The 17,833-nt window shown below is 42.4% G+C and overlaps 1 protein-coding gene across 1 annotated transcript in view; it reads left to right on the plus strand.

Moving 5' to 3' along the window:
* Window positions 1-17,833, plus strand: part of COL22A1 (collagen type XXII alpha 1 chain) — a 214,464-nt gene that overhangs the window by 130,596 nt on the left and 66,035 nt on the right. Inside the window, exons 22-24 of the mRNA XM_059815813.1 lie at window positions 7,919-7,972; window positions 17,038-17,082; window positions 17,456-17,509. Coding sequence (XP_059671796.1) covers window positions 7,919-7,972; window positions 17,038-17,082; window positions 17,456-17,509 — 153 coding nt within the window. The remainder of the gene's footprint in view (window positions 1-7,918; window positions 7,973-17,037; window positions 17,083-17,455; window positions 17,510-17,833) is intronic.

Consider the following 17,833-nt stretch of genomic DNA (forward strand, 5'->3'; position numbering starts at 1 on the left):
CAGACACACAAGTTCTTTTGGATTGCCGGTGATAAAATTACTGCTTGCAAAGCATGTGCAAATACCAAGAATGTGAGTAATATAGCCTGGCTACAAACACGTTAAGTTATAAAGCAACTCTATAGAGATTTCTAAGTTTCCCGGGGAAGCACTCGGTATAACCAAGTGTTCGAATCTTACCCAAAGGCGTCCCTGTGGGGGGGAAGAGAGGCTCAGCCCGTCGACTGATCCCAGGTGTCAAAGGTGGTCTGCGATGGTATCTTCCCTGGCATCCCACCTCTCTTAAGCCATTTTATATTATTTGTCCTTACAGGTGGAGCTTGAGTGACTCTAGTCATATATTTCTTTGTTGTAATTGGTGTAAAAGTTTTTCGTTTACTTTTAAAGGTATAGACTAAGAAAAATTCAGAGCGCAAGCTCAGTGAGGGGTGGTCACACCTTGGAGGTGGGTAGCTTTGGGATGGAGGTGTGTTTTCTGGTATTATAGTGAGATTATAATGAGCAAAGTTCACCCAAAGGATAGTATTTTGTCAAAAAATGACAGACTGTTAGCTCAGGGTGGTAAATATGCAGCTCAGGGTAGTAAATATGCAGCTTGTCAGTTCCATAGCACCTTCCAGTTCCCGTCTTATCACAGAGCCTGGCTGCGGTGTCTTCACTCCGCTCCACCCTCCGTGTAGTTTCTCTTAGAGTCAGCACACCAAGCTCCCCTGGTGTTGCCAACATCTAAGGTTGCCTAGGGAACTTCTGTGGGATGGATTCCTTGCATATTCGCCACACTCCACCCTGAAGATTTCTTCAATGCTGTACCTTTAATATAAATTTAATTCCTAAATTACCTCCAGCAATTATTCCACAGAAGGCCAAGGGCATCCTGGCGTGTATCAGAAATAGTGTGGCCAGCGGGACTAGGGAAGCAATTGTGCCTTTGTACTCGGCACTGGTGAGGCTGCCCCTTCAATACTGTGTTCTGTTTTGGAACCCTCACTACAAGGACATTGAGGTGCTGGACTGTGTCCAACGAAGGGCAATGAATCTGGTGAAGGGTCTGGAGCACAAGTCATATGAGGAGCGGCTGAGTGAGCTGTGGTTGTTTAGCCTGGAGAAGAGGAGGCTCAGGGGAGACCTTATTGCTCTCTACAACTATCTGAAAGGAGGTTGTAGTGAGGTGGGTGTTGGTCTCTTCTCCCAAGTGACAAGTGATAGGACAAGAGGAAATGGCCTCAAATTGTGCCAGGGGAGGTTTAGATCGGACATTAGGAAAAATTTCTTCATTGAAAGGGTTGTCAAGCACTGGAACAGGCTGTCCAGGGAAGTGGTTGAGTGACCATCCCTGGAGGTGTTTAAAAGACATGTAGATGTGGCAATTAGGGACATGGTTTAGTGGTGGACTTGGCAGTGTTAACAGTTGGACTCGATGATCTTAAAGGTCTTTTCCAACCTAAATGACTCTATGATTCTATTCTATGTCTCTGTTGCCTTTTGAGGGCTTGCCACCAAACCAGCCTTGCTATCTGCAAGCATTGAGAACTTTAGATATAACCCAGCCATACCCAGGAGGTCACTTCCAAATTGTTTAGAGCACCACCATGTTACTCTCAAACAAGCTTTCCTGAAGTTGTGGACAAGAGAACAGCATATTCACAGCTGTTCTTGAAAGCATAAAGGTCACTGGTGAGTCAAAGAAAGTATGCCCGAAGGCTGGGATTTGCTGCTCTGCAGGAGGATGGGGTCTGAGGGAGCAGGGGACAGACTGAAGAAGACCCTACAGTACCCTAGTTGGCATTAGAAAAAGAAAGGCTCCTGAGCTGACTGAAGAATTTGATAGACCATCTTCCTAATGTTTAATTTAGAAAAAAATGAAACATGTTTGGGGGCAGAGAGTGAAGGGAGTGTTGTGCTCTAAAAACACTGATGGTATTATAGAGATCTGATTGCCAAATTTATCATAAACTAAGCTTGCTGTACATGAATTTCTCCCTCCTGCAGCACATTCCCAGGAGCTCCGATATGGAGCATGTGTTTTCAACGTAATTATAATAATGCACAGTCACAGGCATAGTTCTTTAATGTGGAAAGCTAATTGGAAGGGTGCTGACATTTTGGGGAGTGGCCCAGTAGTGGAAACACACTAAGAGGAGCATAAGCTGGGAAGACAGATCATTTTTCGGGCATTTAAAGGCACTTCTCTGATAGCCTGCTTTAGTTGCAGGTCTTGAAGTGTTTTATGTGTTACAGAAAAAATGCTCAAAGTCTGCTCAGTACATCTCCTGAACTGCTAATGTGACAATTCACGTCCATCCTTTGATCCTGTCTGGGCGCAGGAGACAACAATTCTAACCTGAACCAGGCAACTGGGTTATGTTCATTTTATTAACCAGCTGTTTCCTAGTGCCTGGCACCTGACGTCTATATTTTGACAACGATACCCTCCTATCAAGGGCACACAGTGGGAAGAAAGAAGCTTTGCTGTTCTCATCTGTCCTGTTAGACCTTTGAGTGATAGACAGTACTGTCTCACTGATTTTACTAGAACCGCCTGAAAAAGAGGTAGAACTCTGAGAGTCTGGTTTCATTTTATGGTGGTTTTGTGGGGTTTTTCCCTTTTCCTGTCCTCCTCTTTCTTCTGTGAATTTGAAAAGAATTGAAGTGCTTTGATTCTGCTATTAAGTTTTTTGACACCTGATCTACTGAAATATTTGTTAGAAATAAACCCAACTTTTTTTGCTTGATAGACACAAACGGTGCAGATGTATGACATGCTCCTGGAAAGCATGCAGATCTTTAGGTAACCCAGCCTAAATGCAGGGTTCTTCTGAAGTGTGTTCCAAATAACTTGAATGTCAAGAATTTTCCTTTTGAAATGATGCAAATTCATTCAAGTGATTGAAATTTCAGAAGAAAACAGAAAGAAAACATCTATTTATCCTATAGCAGTACTTTTCACATAGGCGTGAGGTAGCAGCTACCTAGACCTATTTTGAGTTTGATGTGCTGTACTGTAGCTTAGTTTTCTAAATTTGCATTGTCAAAATTTTCTCATGTTCAAAGAACAATCAGTGAAAAAAAAAAAAATTGCAGGAGTCTCATGGGATAGTAAGAATAGTCTTATAGGGAAAAAAAATTAATGGAAAATATCTTTTTAAAATAGTAACCTTTAATGAGTGGCTTTCTCCATGATTAAGACTCCAATGTACATGAGTCAGGCAGATAAGTATTAATAAGTCTCCTTCTTTCAAGTTACTTCATACACAAAATAATTTATGCGAAGCACAGAATTATAGTGAGTTGACTGTGGAAACAGAGATAAGTTAGAAAAATTTTACTGTAAGACCGGTTTTTTTGTGAGCTAATTGCGAAGTTCAGTGTCACGGTCTGTCAGGTCGGAGGCAAGAAGAACAGATGCAGCTCCAGGAGTGAGTTACAAAGGGGTGTCTTCTGCACCTTTAATTCAGCTGTCATGTTTCAGAAGGTTTTCGTGTTCATGTGTCCACATCCCCTGAATGTTTATCCCCGAAGTCAGAGCAGCACAAAAAGCTTAACAGACCTGTTTTGACTCTTTACAACTAGATTATGAGGCTATGAGTCTCAGTAAGTGCTACATCTTTGTTTTACAATACAGCCTACAGGGTCCTGTTAAAACTAGGGACTACTGGGTTCAGGGCACACCCTCCACCCGGAAGAGATGTGTTAAGAGCACTTGTCAATACATGAAAGGTTTATCCCTGTTAGCTGTCACCAGGGAGATAAATTTATCAGCTCCCTGGAGGGCTGCTGAGTTCTTTGTGTGTTTGGTGGCAGGACAGAAATACATATATTTGACATTCCCCTTCTTGATCCATCTCTCTCCTGTCTAACTGGGTTGTTGCAGATGATGTTCCTGTTCTGGCCAGTCACAACTTGAAACGGGCAGTCAACACTGCTTCAACTCTTATTTCTCTGTGTATGAACTCCCCTTGATTTGAACCACCTTAGACTCACAGGGTCCAAGGGACAGAGATAGGTGATTGGTATCTCTAGGGGGAGATGTGTAAATAATCCAGGAGAGAAAGGAAAATAAGTTTGCCCAGCAAACTAGGTAAACTTTTTGGAAGGAGCCAGTCACAAGGTGCAATCTCTCCAGAAGCCCTTCTAGCCCTTTTTTTTTTTTCTTTGTCACAACAGCCCCCATGATCAGCCATTAGCTGGCCAACCCTGATGGTATTTGCATCCTCAAGCTAGGGAGTTGCTCTCACTTTCATAATTTACTGTCATTTTCTAAAACATATGGAGACTGTAAAAGGCTGGTGCCTTCAGGGAGCTCAAACATTGATTAACACCTCTGGCTTCTCTAGTAATGTAGAGGCAAAAGGACAAGGTTGAAAGGGGTAATCCTAGTATCCCCTCTAGCTTACAGAGGAAATAGTTGGCATTTATGCTAGCAGTCATATTCATTCACAATTAAGGATGCTTCCTATGTACTTGGTAGCAAATCCACCTCTGTTCCTGGGTTCCAAACCTCAGTGAAAAACATGCTGTGAAAATGTATGGCCATTCTGGCTATTGGACAGCAAGGTGAGAAACAGTCTCAGCCTATGATACCTTTCAAAAGTTTCCTTCTAGCAGAGTCGAGCCAACATTCTCCCTTGGTTTCCTGTCTTCGGTATGGTAGCAATCCTTCTGATGGCTGGTTGTGTTCATCTCTATATTTGTGGGTGCTTGAAATGTTTAGCTGCCATTGCCTGCCCTGGCAAAGTTCAGCTGTGCAGAAATCAAAATGTATGCAAAAGAACAAAAAGAAGGAAAAAAGGATTGATGGTGTTGATTGATTAAATCAAGTGAAACTGTAATTGTCAGTGAGGTAAATATATCCATTTCCAATAAAACACACATTTTTAACTGTGCTATTGTTCAAATTGCTGATGAAGGCAAATAACATATATTTCATATAGTTGAAGGGTACACATTCTTACACGCTTAGCCAATTCTTACTATAAGTAATAGAGCATAATTGCTGTTTTTCTCTGTCATATTATTAGGCGATGTGGCATTTCACTGAGCTTTGCTCTCTCAGGTATAATTTCTCCCAGCAAGTATTTCTGTACTTTACAGACAGGCTCGTAATGTTATGGAGTAATTCTGTTGTAGTTTGATTTTGGCTAAACTCTGAGTGACCAAAATGTCCCCTTCGCAGTTGGAAATTACACTCTCAGCCTCTCTCTCAGTATAATTATATGCTGCTTTAAGGGATTTCTCAGTGTTTTGAAAAGCACCAGAGTTTCTCAGCATTATACCCGAGGAAAGGTTGGGTTCCTTTCACATCTCTCATTGCTGACGCAGACTATGGTGCCTGGCCATCAGTATGGAAACAGAACAATCATTGTATACTTGTCACAGGAGGTAAAATATGTCCTTCCTCCACCTTCTTGGCTTTTGAGATGGGTTTGGGGGGAAGGTGGTGCTGCTACAACCTTCCTCAGGTTCCCCAAGTAATATTTTACAGGTGGGGCCAAGTTTCCAAAAAGCAGCAGTTCAGCAAACTGTAACCAGGTAATGTCCGTAAGCTATAAAGCTGCTAAAGCCACACCCTTGCGGACCTTCAAAATAAGGTCTGCATGTACTGCTTACACCTCTTCACTTGCAAGGTTACAAGGCTCATTGGGATTCTGTTGCCCTGAACATTAGTGTGTGTATCTCCCACCGTGGTTTTGTGTAGAGTACACAACAGGGTGTGTTCATGCTTTCCAGCTTGCGATATCTGGGTGACTACATAGGGAGCTAATTCCATGATGATCCTTCAAAGGCATATCAGAAGTGTTTATATGAGATTCCTGCCTCTAATGCAGTCTCTGAATTAGAGTCTAAGGAGGTGCATTAAACATTGCAAGGGGAGGTATAAGGTGGGTGGTAACTATGCCCAGTGACCAACGAGGTCAGCTGGAGGTGGCATGCAGTCATACTCATCTCCCACGTCTGGCCCCACACGCCACACCTTGTATGCTCTACTCATAAGGTTATTTATTTATTTAAATGAGTATTTTGACAGTGTCCCTTGCATGGTTGCCTTGGCAGTTGGCAAGATGAGCATCATTAACTGGAAAACATATGTTGAATCATGGGGTGACATGAGTCCTTCTGGTTAAAAATGGTCTCTTGTTGGCTTTGACAAGGAAAGAAGTGATGGATTTTGAAAAAGTAGAAGGAGCACTCATGAATAGCGCATGTACTTGAGTATATAATACAGATTTTTATTGGTATTAGGGAAATGGAAAAAAAAAAATTCCTGGAAATGACTACAAAGTTCTTCTGATACCAAGGACCTTATAATCACTCCTTTAATTTCCTTCTTAAATTCTTCTGTATATGGCAGCTGCTTTTTTTGTTATAAGAAAAATAAGGAAAAGATCAGATTCTGACACACCAGCTAATGAAACTCAGTCAAAACCAGGGAAAATATGATGAAAAATGTTTTTTTTGTGATGTTTTTAGTTTTTTCACTCATTTAACTCATCAGGAATTATATAAATTTATTCTGGACATATTTCAATAAAGAAAAATAAGGGAAAATTATGTATCTGACTCTTATATTTCTGTATGACCAATCACATCACCAGTGAAATGAAACTTGCTTAGTTTATTATAATATCCTTCTAAAAAGAAAACTAGTTTGAGTGAGAAGTAGAAAAGGGGGGGGGGGGGGTAAATCACTTTTCTCTGTCTCTCAGATATTTACATGACTCCTCTCGTAAGCTGCTAGAATATTACTAACAACCTCAGAAGCATTAACAACTCAGTGTCTATTACATGCCAGGGTAGGACAGATTATTTTTACAAGAAAGCTGAGTCACAAAATATGTGACTTGCCCAAAGTAACACAGCAAGTCATCTGTCGAGTTCAGAAACAAATCCAACCTCTGCCTTAACTCCAGTGCTTCAGACATCCTTGCTACATCCTTTCTTCCTCTTTTTTTCTTACGTAGGACTTTTTCCTTGTGAACTATTTGAGGTCAAACCCATGGGGAACACAGGTGCCACGGGATCCATATAGGTGAACTTGTCTCAAGGGTATACTCCAGGTCCTGGCTTATCCTTCCCTTCCACCGGCGAAACTCTCTGGTTCCTCTGGAGGAACCTTTTTTTGCTTGCAGAGGAATCAGTGGGCTCTGTCCCTTGATGGGAGTGCCAACCCTAGTTAGAAATGCCTCATGGATTCCTGTTTGCTGGCTTAGAGGTTGTGGATCTTTTATATTCATCCATGCACCAGAGTTCTTAATTATTTTCTTAATGCATGACAGAGTGCAAGGAACACAAGGGACATTGCTTGGCTTTGCTGGGAAAGGGTGAAGGGCTGGACTGTAGCAAGGAAAGTGCTTCTCAGCACCTGTCTAGACATGGTACCTCCCTTGGCTGCATCTCAGCACTGTGACTGCTCTGACCCTCTGTGGGCAGCACCCAGGTGGGACTGCAGAGTGTAAGAGATGCCAAGACAAGGCTGGATATTAGGAAAAATTTCTTTACTGAGAGAGTGGTGAGACACTGGAATAAGCTGCCCAGGGAAGTGGTGGAGTCACCATCGCTGGAGGTGTTCAAGGAACGTGTGGACGAGGCATTGTGGGACATGGCTTAGTGGGCATGGTGGTGTTGGGTTGATGGTTGGACTTGATGATCTTACAGGTCTTTTCCAGCCTTAGTGATTCTGTGACATGCATGAGACCAACCCTCATCAGTGGGGGCTATTATCACAATCTGGAGAGACAGGGACCTGCCAAAGACAACAGGAGTTTCACATCCAAATGGTGACTGCTGCCTTCACTTCTAGCCTTCGTGGTTTGCGTACCCACATTACAGTGATTTACCAGTTTTGGGGTAATAGACTTTGGAAAGTCAGTAGCAGTCTTTGCCTTGGTGTCTAATATTTTCTCTCCTGTTGAACACACAGGGTAAAAAGGGAGAACCTGGATTGCCAGGAATCAATGGTCTGATCGGCCCTCAGGTGAGTGATGTTTTCATATAACATGTGGAAAAACCTAGTCTGTGGCAATGGGTGACATGGCACCACAATGCAGCATGCCATGACCTTGCTCTCTTCTCATCTGCACTGTCTTTGAAGTTGGTGTTTCTCCTTTAAGAGACAAACTAATTTATCCTGTTGTGATTGAGAGAAGTCTGCCTGTCTGGCAGCAATTACTTTTACCTTCCACAGTTTTTCAGCATTTTTTAACAGGGACATAAGGAGGTGTTTTGTATGTGATTTCCCCACTGTTTGTGCATAGAGCAGTATCGTTCCAGAGGGAAAGCAATGATTTGTGTTTTGTAGTATTTAGGACAGCGTCTCAGCTAATTGTTGGCTGTGTGAATTGGCAATTGCAGATATACCTCCCGTGCTGCAGTCTTGAAGGAAGCAGCAGTTTAACAGGTATTTACTATTCAGAAAGCACATTTCTTTGAGCACAAGACTGTTTTTGTGGCTGTGATACTCACATTTCCACCTCTTATAGAGGCATAGGTGTTGGCTTCTTGAGGAAGGTAGAGGCAGGGGCTTAAAACTAAATGTTTATCCTCCCTGTGAGGAAGGGTGTCTTAAGTTAATGACCCCTTAGCTTCATTTTTTAAAGCTTTTGGCAAGATAGTGCTCCAAATTGCATCACTGTAACATCATAAGGGCAAAATAGTGCTGTGTATGTTAAGCATCATCAGAGAGGACTGGGCTCCAGCTTGGGTTGACCCATTCTGCCCTGTATTATAACAACACTGACACTTGCCTCTGGCTTGGTTTCTTGCTAACTTTGTAGCCAAATTCAGCTGACCCAAGTCACTTTGTAGGGTCACCCCTGCAGTAAGAAAAATATCTGCGGGAATGTCCTCAAGCAGGAAAGATGTATCCTCACTTTAAGCTGACCACTCAGAATAGAACTGAGCGTTTCATTCATTCCCTTTTCAATAATAAATTAATGGACTGGGTCTTTGGCTTTGGGATTTTGTTTCACTAATCAGTTAAGTTTTGGGCAGGAATGAAGAGCCTCCATTACTACAGCTGTTGGTGATGTATTGCAACAAACAGCACACTGCTAGACAGCAGATGCTGATTTTTCACTTATTTCCTCTGGCAAGCTACGCCCTTGTAACCAGAAACACGATCTAGAAATGGTTTCTGTGGCAGACGTTTTGTAATGAGCTGTTCAGATGTCTGTGGAGGCTGCCAGATAGGCAATCCAAGGGCTTGCGATCCTGTGCAGGTGAGGGTCCTTGTGTCCATCTGGGAACCTTGCCCTGCAAAACACCACTTGGTACTGGTGAACATATCTTTAAGACTTCCTTTGGTACAGTATCTGGTTAGTAAGTATTTCATCAGCAGCCTTCAAGAGGAATGAAGACAGTATTTCTAATGGATTTAAAAGCTTTTGTTGTTTTAGTGAGGGTTTTTTTTCCCACTGGATAAAATTAATATGTCTCTCCAAGCCTTCTGAACTATTGGGAGAGGATTTTCCTTGCTTTCGGGGGAAGATTTTTCTCCATGCATTATTTCTAAGATATCTGACACTATCCATCCAAACAATGTCATTCTTGCTCAGCTCAAGTTCCCTGCAACTTTCAAAAAAACATATGCATGCATGTGTTAGTGATTTTATAAATGTATCTGAGAAAATTGTTGACATAGCATGAAGTCATTTTCCTTTCCGCACAGGCTAAATAAAGTTAGCAAATTTTATGTTAATTAAAATTGCATAAAACGGTAGACCTATCGAGGGATACTTAAATTGTCTGTTCCTCCAAGCTAACTGTAAGAATGGAAAAATATTGTTCCTATTCATGCAGTGTCACTCTGTTCTGGATATATTGCTGCAGATTTCCATATTTCTGTTTGGAGAAAGTGCTTACATTCAGTTTGTGGCAAAACAACTTTTCAGCTTAACAGCGCTTTTTGTGACATTAGATTTTTTAAGCACTTTATCAGCATTTTTTTTTTTCTTAATCAGACTCTGCCCCAAAACTACCCAAGAATAAAAGTGGTTTCCTTATGCTGCAGTTACATGGATATTCTTCCAAGTCCTGTATGGAAGTCCATGTCACCTGTTCCTGTGCTATCTCCATGGCATTGAGGGCCAACTGGTTTGAGTTAGCCATACATGAACTAGATTAGGACACTAAAATAACCTCCCTTTCCTCTGCTATTTTAAATTTAAATATGCTTTTGTTTTCTGACCTGATTCCCCCCATTGATAGCTGTATGGGCAAAAGGAAGGAGTGGATATAGGAGTTGTAGAAGGCACATTGTCGCTGTAAGACGTAGAAAAGTCCATCTGAAGTTATTGTTGGGCTTTGTCAAGAAGAATAGTTGCTGTCATGCTCAGTCCAACTGAGAAGCCTCAGAAGGATCAGGCAGCTGTGCAAGGGAACCAACATGAGGGCTACTCTGGAGCAGGGTCGGTAGATCCAGTGATGAGCCGCAGTTGACATGATGTCAGTCTGACTCTTGAGGGCCATTGACTAGATGTGGTCACATTTGAGAGTTAATTTAAGTGTCAAATCCAGAAGCGGAAGCTAGGAGGCAACTTCTCAGCTAGCCTGGAGGTGTTTTGTGACAATAGGGCAGCCCTCGTTTGGCCTCTCTCCTTGCACACACCAACTCAAACTAAATTTTAATTCAAAAAGATTTTTAAATGTTTTTTTCCTTCTAAATCAGTTGCGGTGGTGAACCAGTCCATGTGCTTATTTGCTCCATGTTGTCCAGTCAGGACCCCCAAAAATGAGCATTTATTTTCCAGTGACATTTAAAAATGATGCCTCTTGCAACATCATTAAGCCATGGAGCAGACACTCTGGGTCTTATTTCCCCTCTGGATATGAATGATTTTCCTGCGGCAAGGACACAGACATCTGAACTCATAATGTGTTTATGTTGTTGTTATTTATTTGTACTATTTTATTTTCCAGGGACCTTAATCATGGGCCAAACTTCTGTTGCAGTAGGCTGTTCAAATGCAGACTGAAAAATGAGCATTTCTGTAAAGCGCTTTCAGTTGGAATAGATGGATGGTACCAAGCACGGGAAACAACAAGGCTGTGCATTTCTGCATGGTCGCCCGAGATCTCAGTATACCTTGTCTATCCCATCATCTGTTGATAGGAAGAGTTCAGAGAAGGGGCTGAAGGCAGTTCATGAGGTGCCTTTGCAAGTGCTTTTCTAGGCATGGGGAGTATCCTGAGGAGGAAGGACATCTGCAGTTAGGCAGCGTATGCTAAGTGAGCCATGAAGGCTGCATTCATAGGCTCAGCAAAGAGGGGAGCTGATGTCCCAGTGCTAACCGAGGGCTCAGACACTCTGAGCTCTATCACTGGATTACCAGGGCTGGGATTCAGCTCCAAATGCAAGCGCTTGTTGGGTTAAGGATGGGGATGCAGGTGTCTGAGCTCCTGTTGATGAAGATCTAGTTAATATCGTCAGTGGAGCCTGAAGCTCTCCTAAAGCAGGTACCTACAAATGGTCCACTGAGCAACTCTCTAGATTCCCTGAGCTGAGCAGGTACATGCTGACCACCTGTAAGATAACAAAACAAGTCAAAACTCTGATTTTTAAACAAAAATGCCATACCTCACACTTGCAATATCTCTGGCCTGTTACTGAGGTTTGCCTTATGCTAGATAGCCTGGTGGTATAACTAAGACCTGTGAGGAAGACCAGTACAAGCAGTACCTTTTATGGTCACGGCTGGCAGTGATTTAATTAGTATAGACTTGTCTGTAGGGTGTGAGCTCAAGCCCAGCTTTTCTTAAGTAATTCAGGAAATAAATTATATCCTGTGAAATCCATGGTGTCCTTAATGTCCTTTTTATACTGCAAGTTAATACTGCAAAATGTAAGAAAAGGATACAGGCCCCAGCTGCAAAGCTCAGATTGAATTCAAACGATGCCAGTGCTGCTCAAAATTGCAAGATATTGCTCAGAGCTATCTTTAATAAGACCCATACCTTTAACAAAAATAAAGAAAAAAAAGTCTTCACCTGTGCGGATCACTAATAGTACTGAAATGAAAGAGCATAAGGGAGGGTTTTTTGTTGTTTTTCTCATTTGCTGCACTGACTCAGTAAACCAACTCAAAGTGAACACATAGGGATATAAATCTTCCTCTGTAGACAAAAGAGATCATGTCCATATCTTACACTAAGTGACGAAATTAAACAAATACTGCCTTTCACTGGAAGCAAGAAACTCTCCTGGAGTGACTGCTATGTACGAAGTCAACTTTATTCAGTACTTTTATGGAGCTGGAAAGACAGTTCAGAGAATTTTTGTTGAAAAAGCTATTTTTAAAAATAATGTTGGTACTCCAATTACAATGCCACCTGGTGAAATAACTGGAGACCTCATCTGCTTATGAATTATGGCACTATCACTGAAGCTGACTATAGAGCGTGCATCATAGGTAAACGCTCAGATCTGTTGGCTCTTTAGGCTTTTGGTTTTCAGTGTCATCAGCAACAGCCTTTTTCTAGATCCTCTTATCTTTGCCTTGGTTTGTAAGGCAGGATTTAAGCAAAGAGAGCAATAAGGTGTTCTAATGCAGCATTACTGAAAATAATTCACAGTAGTTGTGCTGGTGGATACTGTAGTGCCTGGGGTGAGAAATGAAGAGCTGATTTGAGGAGCTGATCCCAGAACGCACTTAGATGCAGCAGCGAAATGGAGAGTTGGAGTAGCAAGGGCCATAGTGAGACACGCGGACAGCTCCATCAGAACTAGCTGCAACAGCCTCATTTCTGATGGGAGAGTAGTGTAAATAAAGGGGAGGCAACGCAAAGCCAACACGAAGGGTCTGTGGGGGCTTTCTGAGAGGTGAAATGGCAGGGAGTTACTGGTTTTGAAGTGGAAACAAGCACAGACACTGGAGGGGAAAAAGCTGTCAGCACCATAGTTATGCATTTTGCTATCACTGTGGCAGCAGACAGGATGCTCCTATGTGTCCCAGAGGTTCTTCTTGTTCATAAAGCTGGCACACTGCCTAAAAAGCCCTGACCACAGTCTGTTTTGACATGGGTTAAGAGCTTTTCTAAGCCTTTCTCATAGTATAAGAGAATCCAGTCATAGGCATGGAATAATATACAGAAAATATGTCTGTGCAAGCTTTGCCTCCGGAGACAGATATCTGCAAAAGCCATCAGACTTCAGTTTCCATCTTAGAATGGCATTTGTTCACCTCCCTCTAAAACACAGCCATCCCTTCTTTCATGGAAAAGAGATTTAGGCCAAGTAGCCTACTGATGTAGTCACAGACAAAGGTTTTTCTTCCTTTTCAGACCTTCCTTAGGGAGCGCAGAGCTTAAATCTTAATAGCTCTGCCTTTCCCAGCCTGTCTTTCAGCAAGGTACACCCTGGAAGAGGAGAGCATCCTTTAGTGGATCCTGGAGGACAGGCACAGCTGTTCCTCCAATATGGAGAGTGTCAGATTTCTTTCCTGAGAACTGTTCCTTGCAAGACATTGTCTAAGGAATGGAGCTGGATGAAACACAACCCTGAAAAAATCCACACCAACCCCCCACAATGTTTTTAAAGATGTCCCACCCCATGACACACCCCTCCCCCTCTACACACTATTTGGATTTTAATGAACATCTGAAATCTTTCTGTTTCAAAACAAGTTTGAAAATACTTTGGTTTAAACATTTTGATAAAAGATCCACGTTTTGCATTTGTTTTCCAAACTGAGTTTGTGTTTTAGAATAAAGTTTTCAATATCAGTTTTTGCTTCAGCATGTAGGAAGCACACTTCAGAGTCTTTACCAGCCAGAAAAAAACCACTCCATGATTATTTTCTTCTAGATCAGAGTTTTAAAAGGACAACACTGGGGACTGGATTTGGGACAGGGACTCTCATCTGTATAATTCATCAAATGATCTCTGAAAAAGGTGATGATTTAAATCAGGTACTTTAATCTGGATTCAGTTAAAAAAGGGAAGTAAACAAAACAGATGGCATGAGATTTTGGGCTTTAATTATTACTAGCTGTCCCGCTGCTGCTGTTTTATGTTTGGGTTTTTTTAATCACAAATAAATGCTGTCAGTTTGGTCCTTTCTAAATACTTAGAAAGAATAGTCCTTGCTCTGAAGTATACTCATAAGTCAGGAGAAGGGCTACAATCACAGAAATTTATATTCAGGTGAAACAGATTTGCTCTGGACAGTAGCAAAAGTGAGGGCTCTATAAAGGACATGTACAATCTATTTCTGCAACTTTTATGTGATTGTGCTATTTCATTTATCTGAGTCCCAGTCACTTGCTGTAGCCCAGGCTGCAGAAAGCAAGAAACCCAGCAGGACAGTAGATGTACTGGTGTATGCAGTCAGCTGGAGCGGGCTGTCAGCATCCTGTGCATCTCCCAGGGATACTGGTGGTCATTAGGTAAAACTGTTCTTTCTACGTCCATCTCAGAGAGGCTTTTGTCAGAAGAGCTTTCCATTAGTGGGTGTAACATTTCTTGGTGCAACATGTGGTGAACCTACCTGAGTAAACCAGTCTTGGGCATGACATCCTAGATGATTGCTTTCATGGAGAGCAATGAAATGGAATTACTAGTGGCAATTTAGAGTAAGGATCAGTGTGCTTCCATTTCAAGACTTATGGTTGCATAAGGTTACTGTGGTCCAGAATATAGAAAGTTTAAGAGAATAATCAGAAATTGTCTTGGATAGCAAGGATATCAAGAATTACTAGGAGAAACAGTTGGAATGAGGAGGATGTAGGACCTCATGTTTCAGTGATTACACTGGTGGCTGACAGATGCTTGGGTGGGACTTTGCTTTTAGGTCAGATTGACCCCTGTCTGTACTGTGTGGGGTAACTTGCATCACACTTGCAGATGCTTGGGCTGAGGCTGGGTCCTGGCTGGCATTTTTCACCTCCTGATAGCAGCTCTTTGTTGTAGGCCATGGAGAATACGTGTTTGATGGTGGGAGGTGGTTTGGTTATTGGCACACAGAGAGAGAACAAAATTAGGCTATTGGGGAGGAACCAATGGAATTGGCAAGGAAAGTCTGCAAAGGTAAATTTTGCACTTTCTTTCCTGCACTTAGGCATAGTCCACTCTGCTGCTGAATCAGTTTGTTGTTGTTTTTCTAGAGGTACCTTTGCCTTCTCTCCCAGTACTGCACCCACTCTTCATGGAAGCCCCTTCTTGGAGCCCATATCTTCTGCAGGGCCTCTCAGCAATGCCATCCTTGTAGAGGTGGAGTAGGGCCAAGCAGAACTTCCAGGTTCCTGTCGTCTGAGGTCACTCTATCCAGTTGTGTCTTCAGTGTGGTATTTTCTCTTGTGCTGGGCTAATTTGGATTGTTGATTCTTTTCTTGGAATGGTGAAGAGTTTTTTAAGTAATGGATGGTCTTGACCAGGTGTCTTCTGATGGGACTAGAGCTTAACCGCGGGACCCTTCTGCAATAGCAGCTGAACCAACATCCCCAGAAGCCAATGCAGGGCTCCCCAGGAATTATGTCAGCAGCATCAGTGCATCCCAAGGCACATTTTTCTGGGGATTTTTTAGTTGTGCTCACATTTGAGGCATTCTACAAATGATACTGTTGTTGGTGAGATGACTCCGTGTCTGTTCTGAATTGCAACGAAAGCAGACCATGGGAGCCAAGTGCATCTGCAGGTCTCTTTTTTGGTCACTTTGCCCCATCTATTGGTGAGAGGCTGTCTTCTCTTCTGGCTGAATTTTCAAGTTTATTCTAAAAAGACTGCTTATCTGCTACCTTCTCTGTCAAACCATGCCACAAATAACTCCTTGTCCTCGCTTTTCTACACCGTTTTCTTCTCTTCAGCTACTTTTTTCCTTAAACGTGAAATGCTAATATTGATCTGTGATTTGTAATACCTTAATCACAAAAGCTGTGCTTTGTAATATTGAATGGTGACACAGGTCTAGCAGGGAAAATGCTGACTGGTTGTTTTCTATCTTCTATCAGTTGCTCAGTTTCAATTCTTTACATAGGTTTTGGGTGGGGTGGGGGTGTGTGTTTGGTTTTTTAAGTACAAACACACCAGAACTCCCCCGATGTTGAAAACTGAAAATAAATGAAATCACCACGTTAAAAAGACAGAAAGAGACAGCCAAAGTAAAATTTCAACTCAGTCATATATCCATTTCTCACATCCATCCTCATGTTGTTTGCTTAGGTCCTGATCCAAAAAATACACAAACACATGCTTCATTCTGAGCACAGGAGAAATCCTATCTTGTCTGCAGTGGAAGCTGGAAGTAACAAACACCTCTGCATCTCAGGCAACCTGTTAAGATCTGTCGAGTATGGAAACAAATGTCTCAGCTAGGAAGCCAAATTTAACAATTTGCTCAATACACAAAAATAAATCCCTCTGAAAATTGGATGGCTATTGAGAGACTATTTTACCTAAGAGAAACGGCTGTTGCAGGGAGATGAGTAAGAAAGACTGTTAGGACATTTCCAACTGAACGTGTGCATTGAAGTGTGAGTTTGTGAGGACCTTTTGCTAACAACAGGGTTAATGTAGAGCACTAAAATGGTGGTACATTTGTTTTAAAAAACCTGATTTGTTTCTCCATACACTTGGATTCATATTTTTACTGCCCCCCCCCCCCCAAAAAAAAAAAAAAGCCCAAACCACAAGCCTGTTCCATTCATTTTCGTTACTTCAGAGACCTTGTAAGGCAGAGGTAAATTGCTCACTTTGAAACAACATTAATCAAGATTAAATTAAGGTGGATGCTACAAGGGATCCCACTGGATAAGCTTCGTGGTTTATGTTACCACTGATGGCCTTCAACTCTCTTGTACTGGGGTGGAGGATGGAGCTCACCTGGTAGCAACAGTAATTAGTGGCTTAAGCAGGAAACCCTGTTCTGCTTCTCAGCATGGTTCCCTGCGAGCTCAGTTTGTCATCTTGCGGTTTTTTGACACAAGTTAATGAAATAAAGCTCAGCACTTTCTCTATTTCCAATAGGGCCCCGACTCCACAGGGAAAGACTTGAGGCTCTGACCACTACCAGAGACTTTAGTAAACTGGTTTTGCTTCCTCTCTTACAGGGACCTCCAGGACCCCCAGGCACAGCTGGACCACCTGGAGCACCAGTAAGAAAACAGGCTTGTTTTGGGCTTTTTTGTTTTATATGAAGGAGAGGAAAAAATAGCTGGGGAGAAGTTTAGATCATGGGTTTCAGTGGGAACTGAGTCAGGACCTCCAGAAATGTATGTTTTCTCCTGTATTTGATCGCTGAAAAGCCACAGCTGGTCCTAGAGGACAGCTTCTCTGTGCCAAGTGTTAGAACCACGTCGGTGCTACCTGGGGATAAGTCAATGTCTGCAGAACCCCGCACAGCAGAGACCTGACTGCCGTGGAAGGGCAAATTGCGTTTAAATTGAAAGCAGCGACCTCCATTGAGGTAGCTGCAAAGGACAGAAATACTGATTTTTCTGTTGTTGTTGTTCTGGTTTCATTTTTCAGGGACTGCCAGGAGAAATTGGAGTTTCTGGTAAAACCGGACCACCGGGACCAGCTGTAAGTGTTGAGGAACTGCTTCCCTTGCATCCATGCTCTCCGTGACTTCAGAGACTTTCTTTAATTCTCAAGTCTTCACTTCGTTTCCCGCAGCTTGTCTGCACGCAAGATTTTAATGGGTGCTGCAACACTGTCACCTTTAATGCAGACATTAGCCTCTGATGCCTTTTGTGAATAAGAATTTTACCAGATGCAGCTCCACTATTCCTACATGCTGGGCCCATTACATTTTCTTTATATGACACCTTTCAAAGGTCTTTTTGCATTTGGGAAGACATTGTTCTTCCAAACCTGGAGTTTCCTCGATCAGGCCAAAGAACTCAC

This window comes from Gavia stellata, chromosome 3 (assembly GCF_030936135.1).
Source record: "Gavia stellata isolate bGavSte3 chromosome 3, bGavSte3.hap2, whole genome shotgun sequence".
In the NCBI taxonomy this organism is placed as follows: domain Eukaryota; kingdom Metazoa; phylum Chordata; class Aves; order Gaviiformes; family Gaviidae; genus Gavia; species Gavia stellata.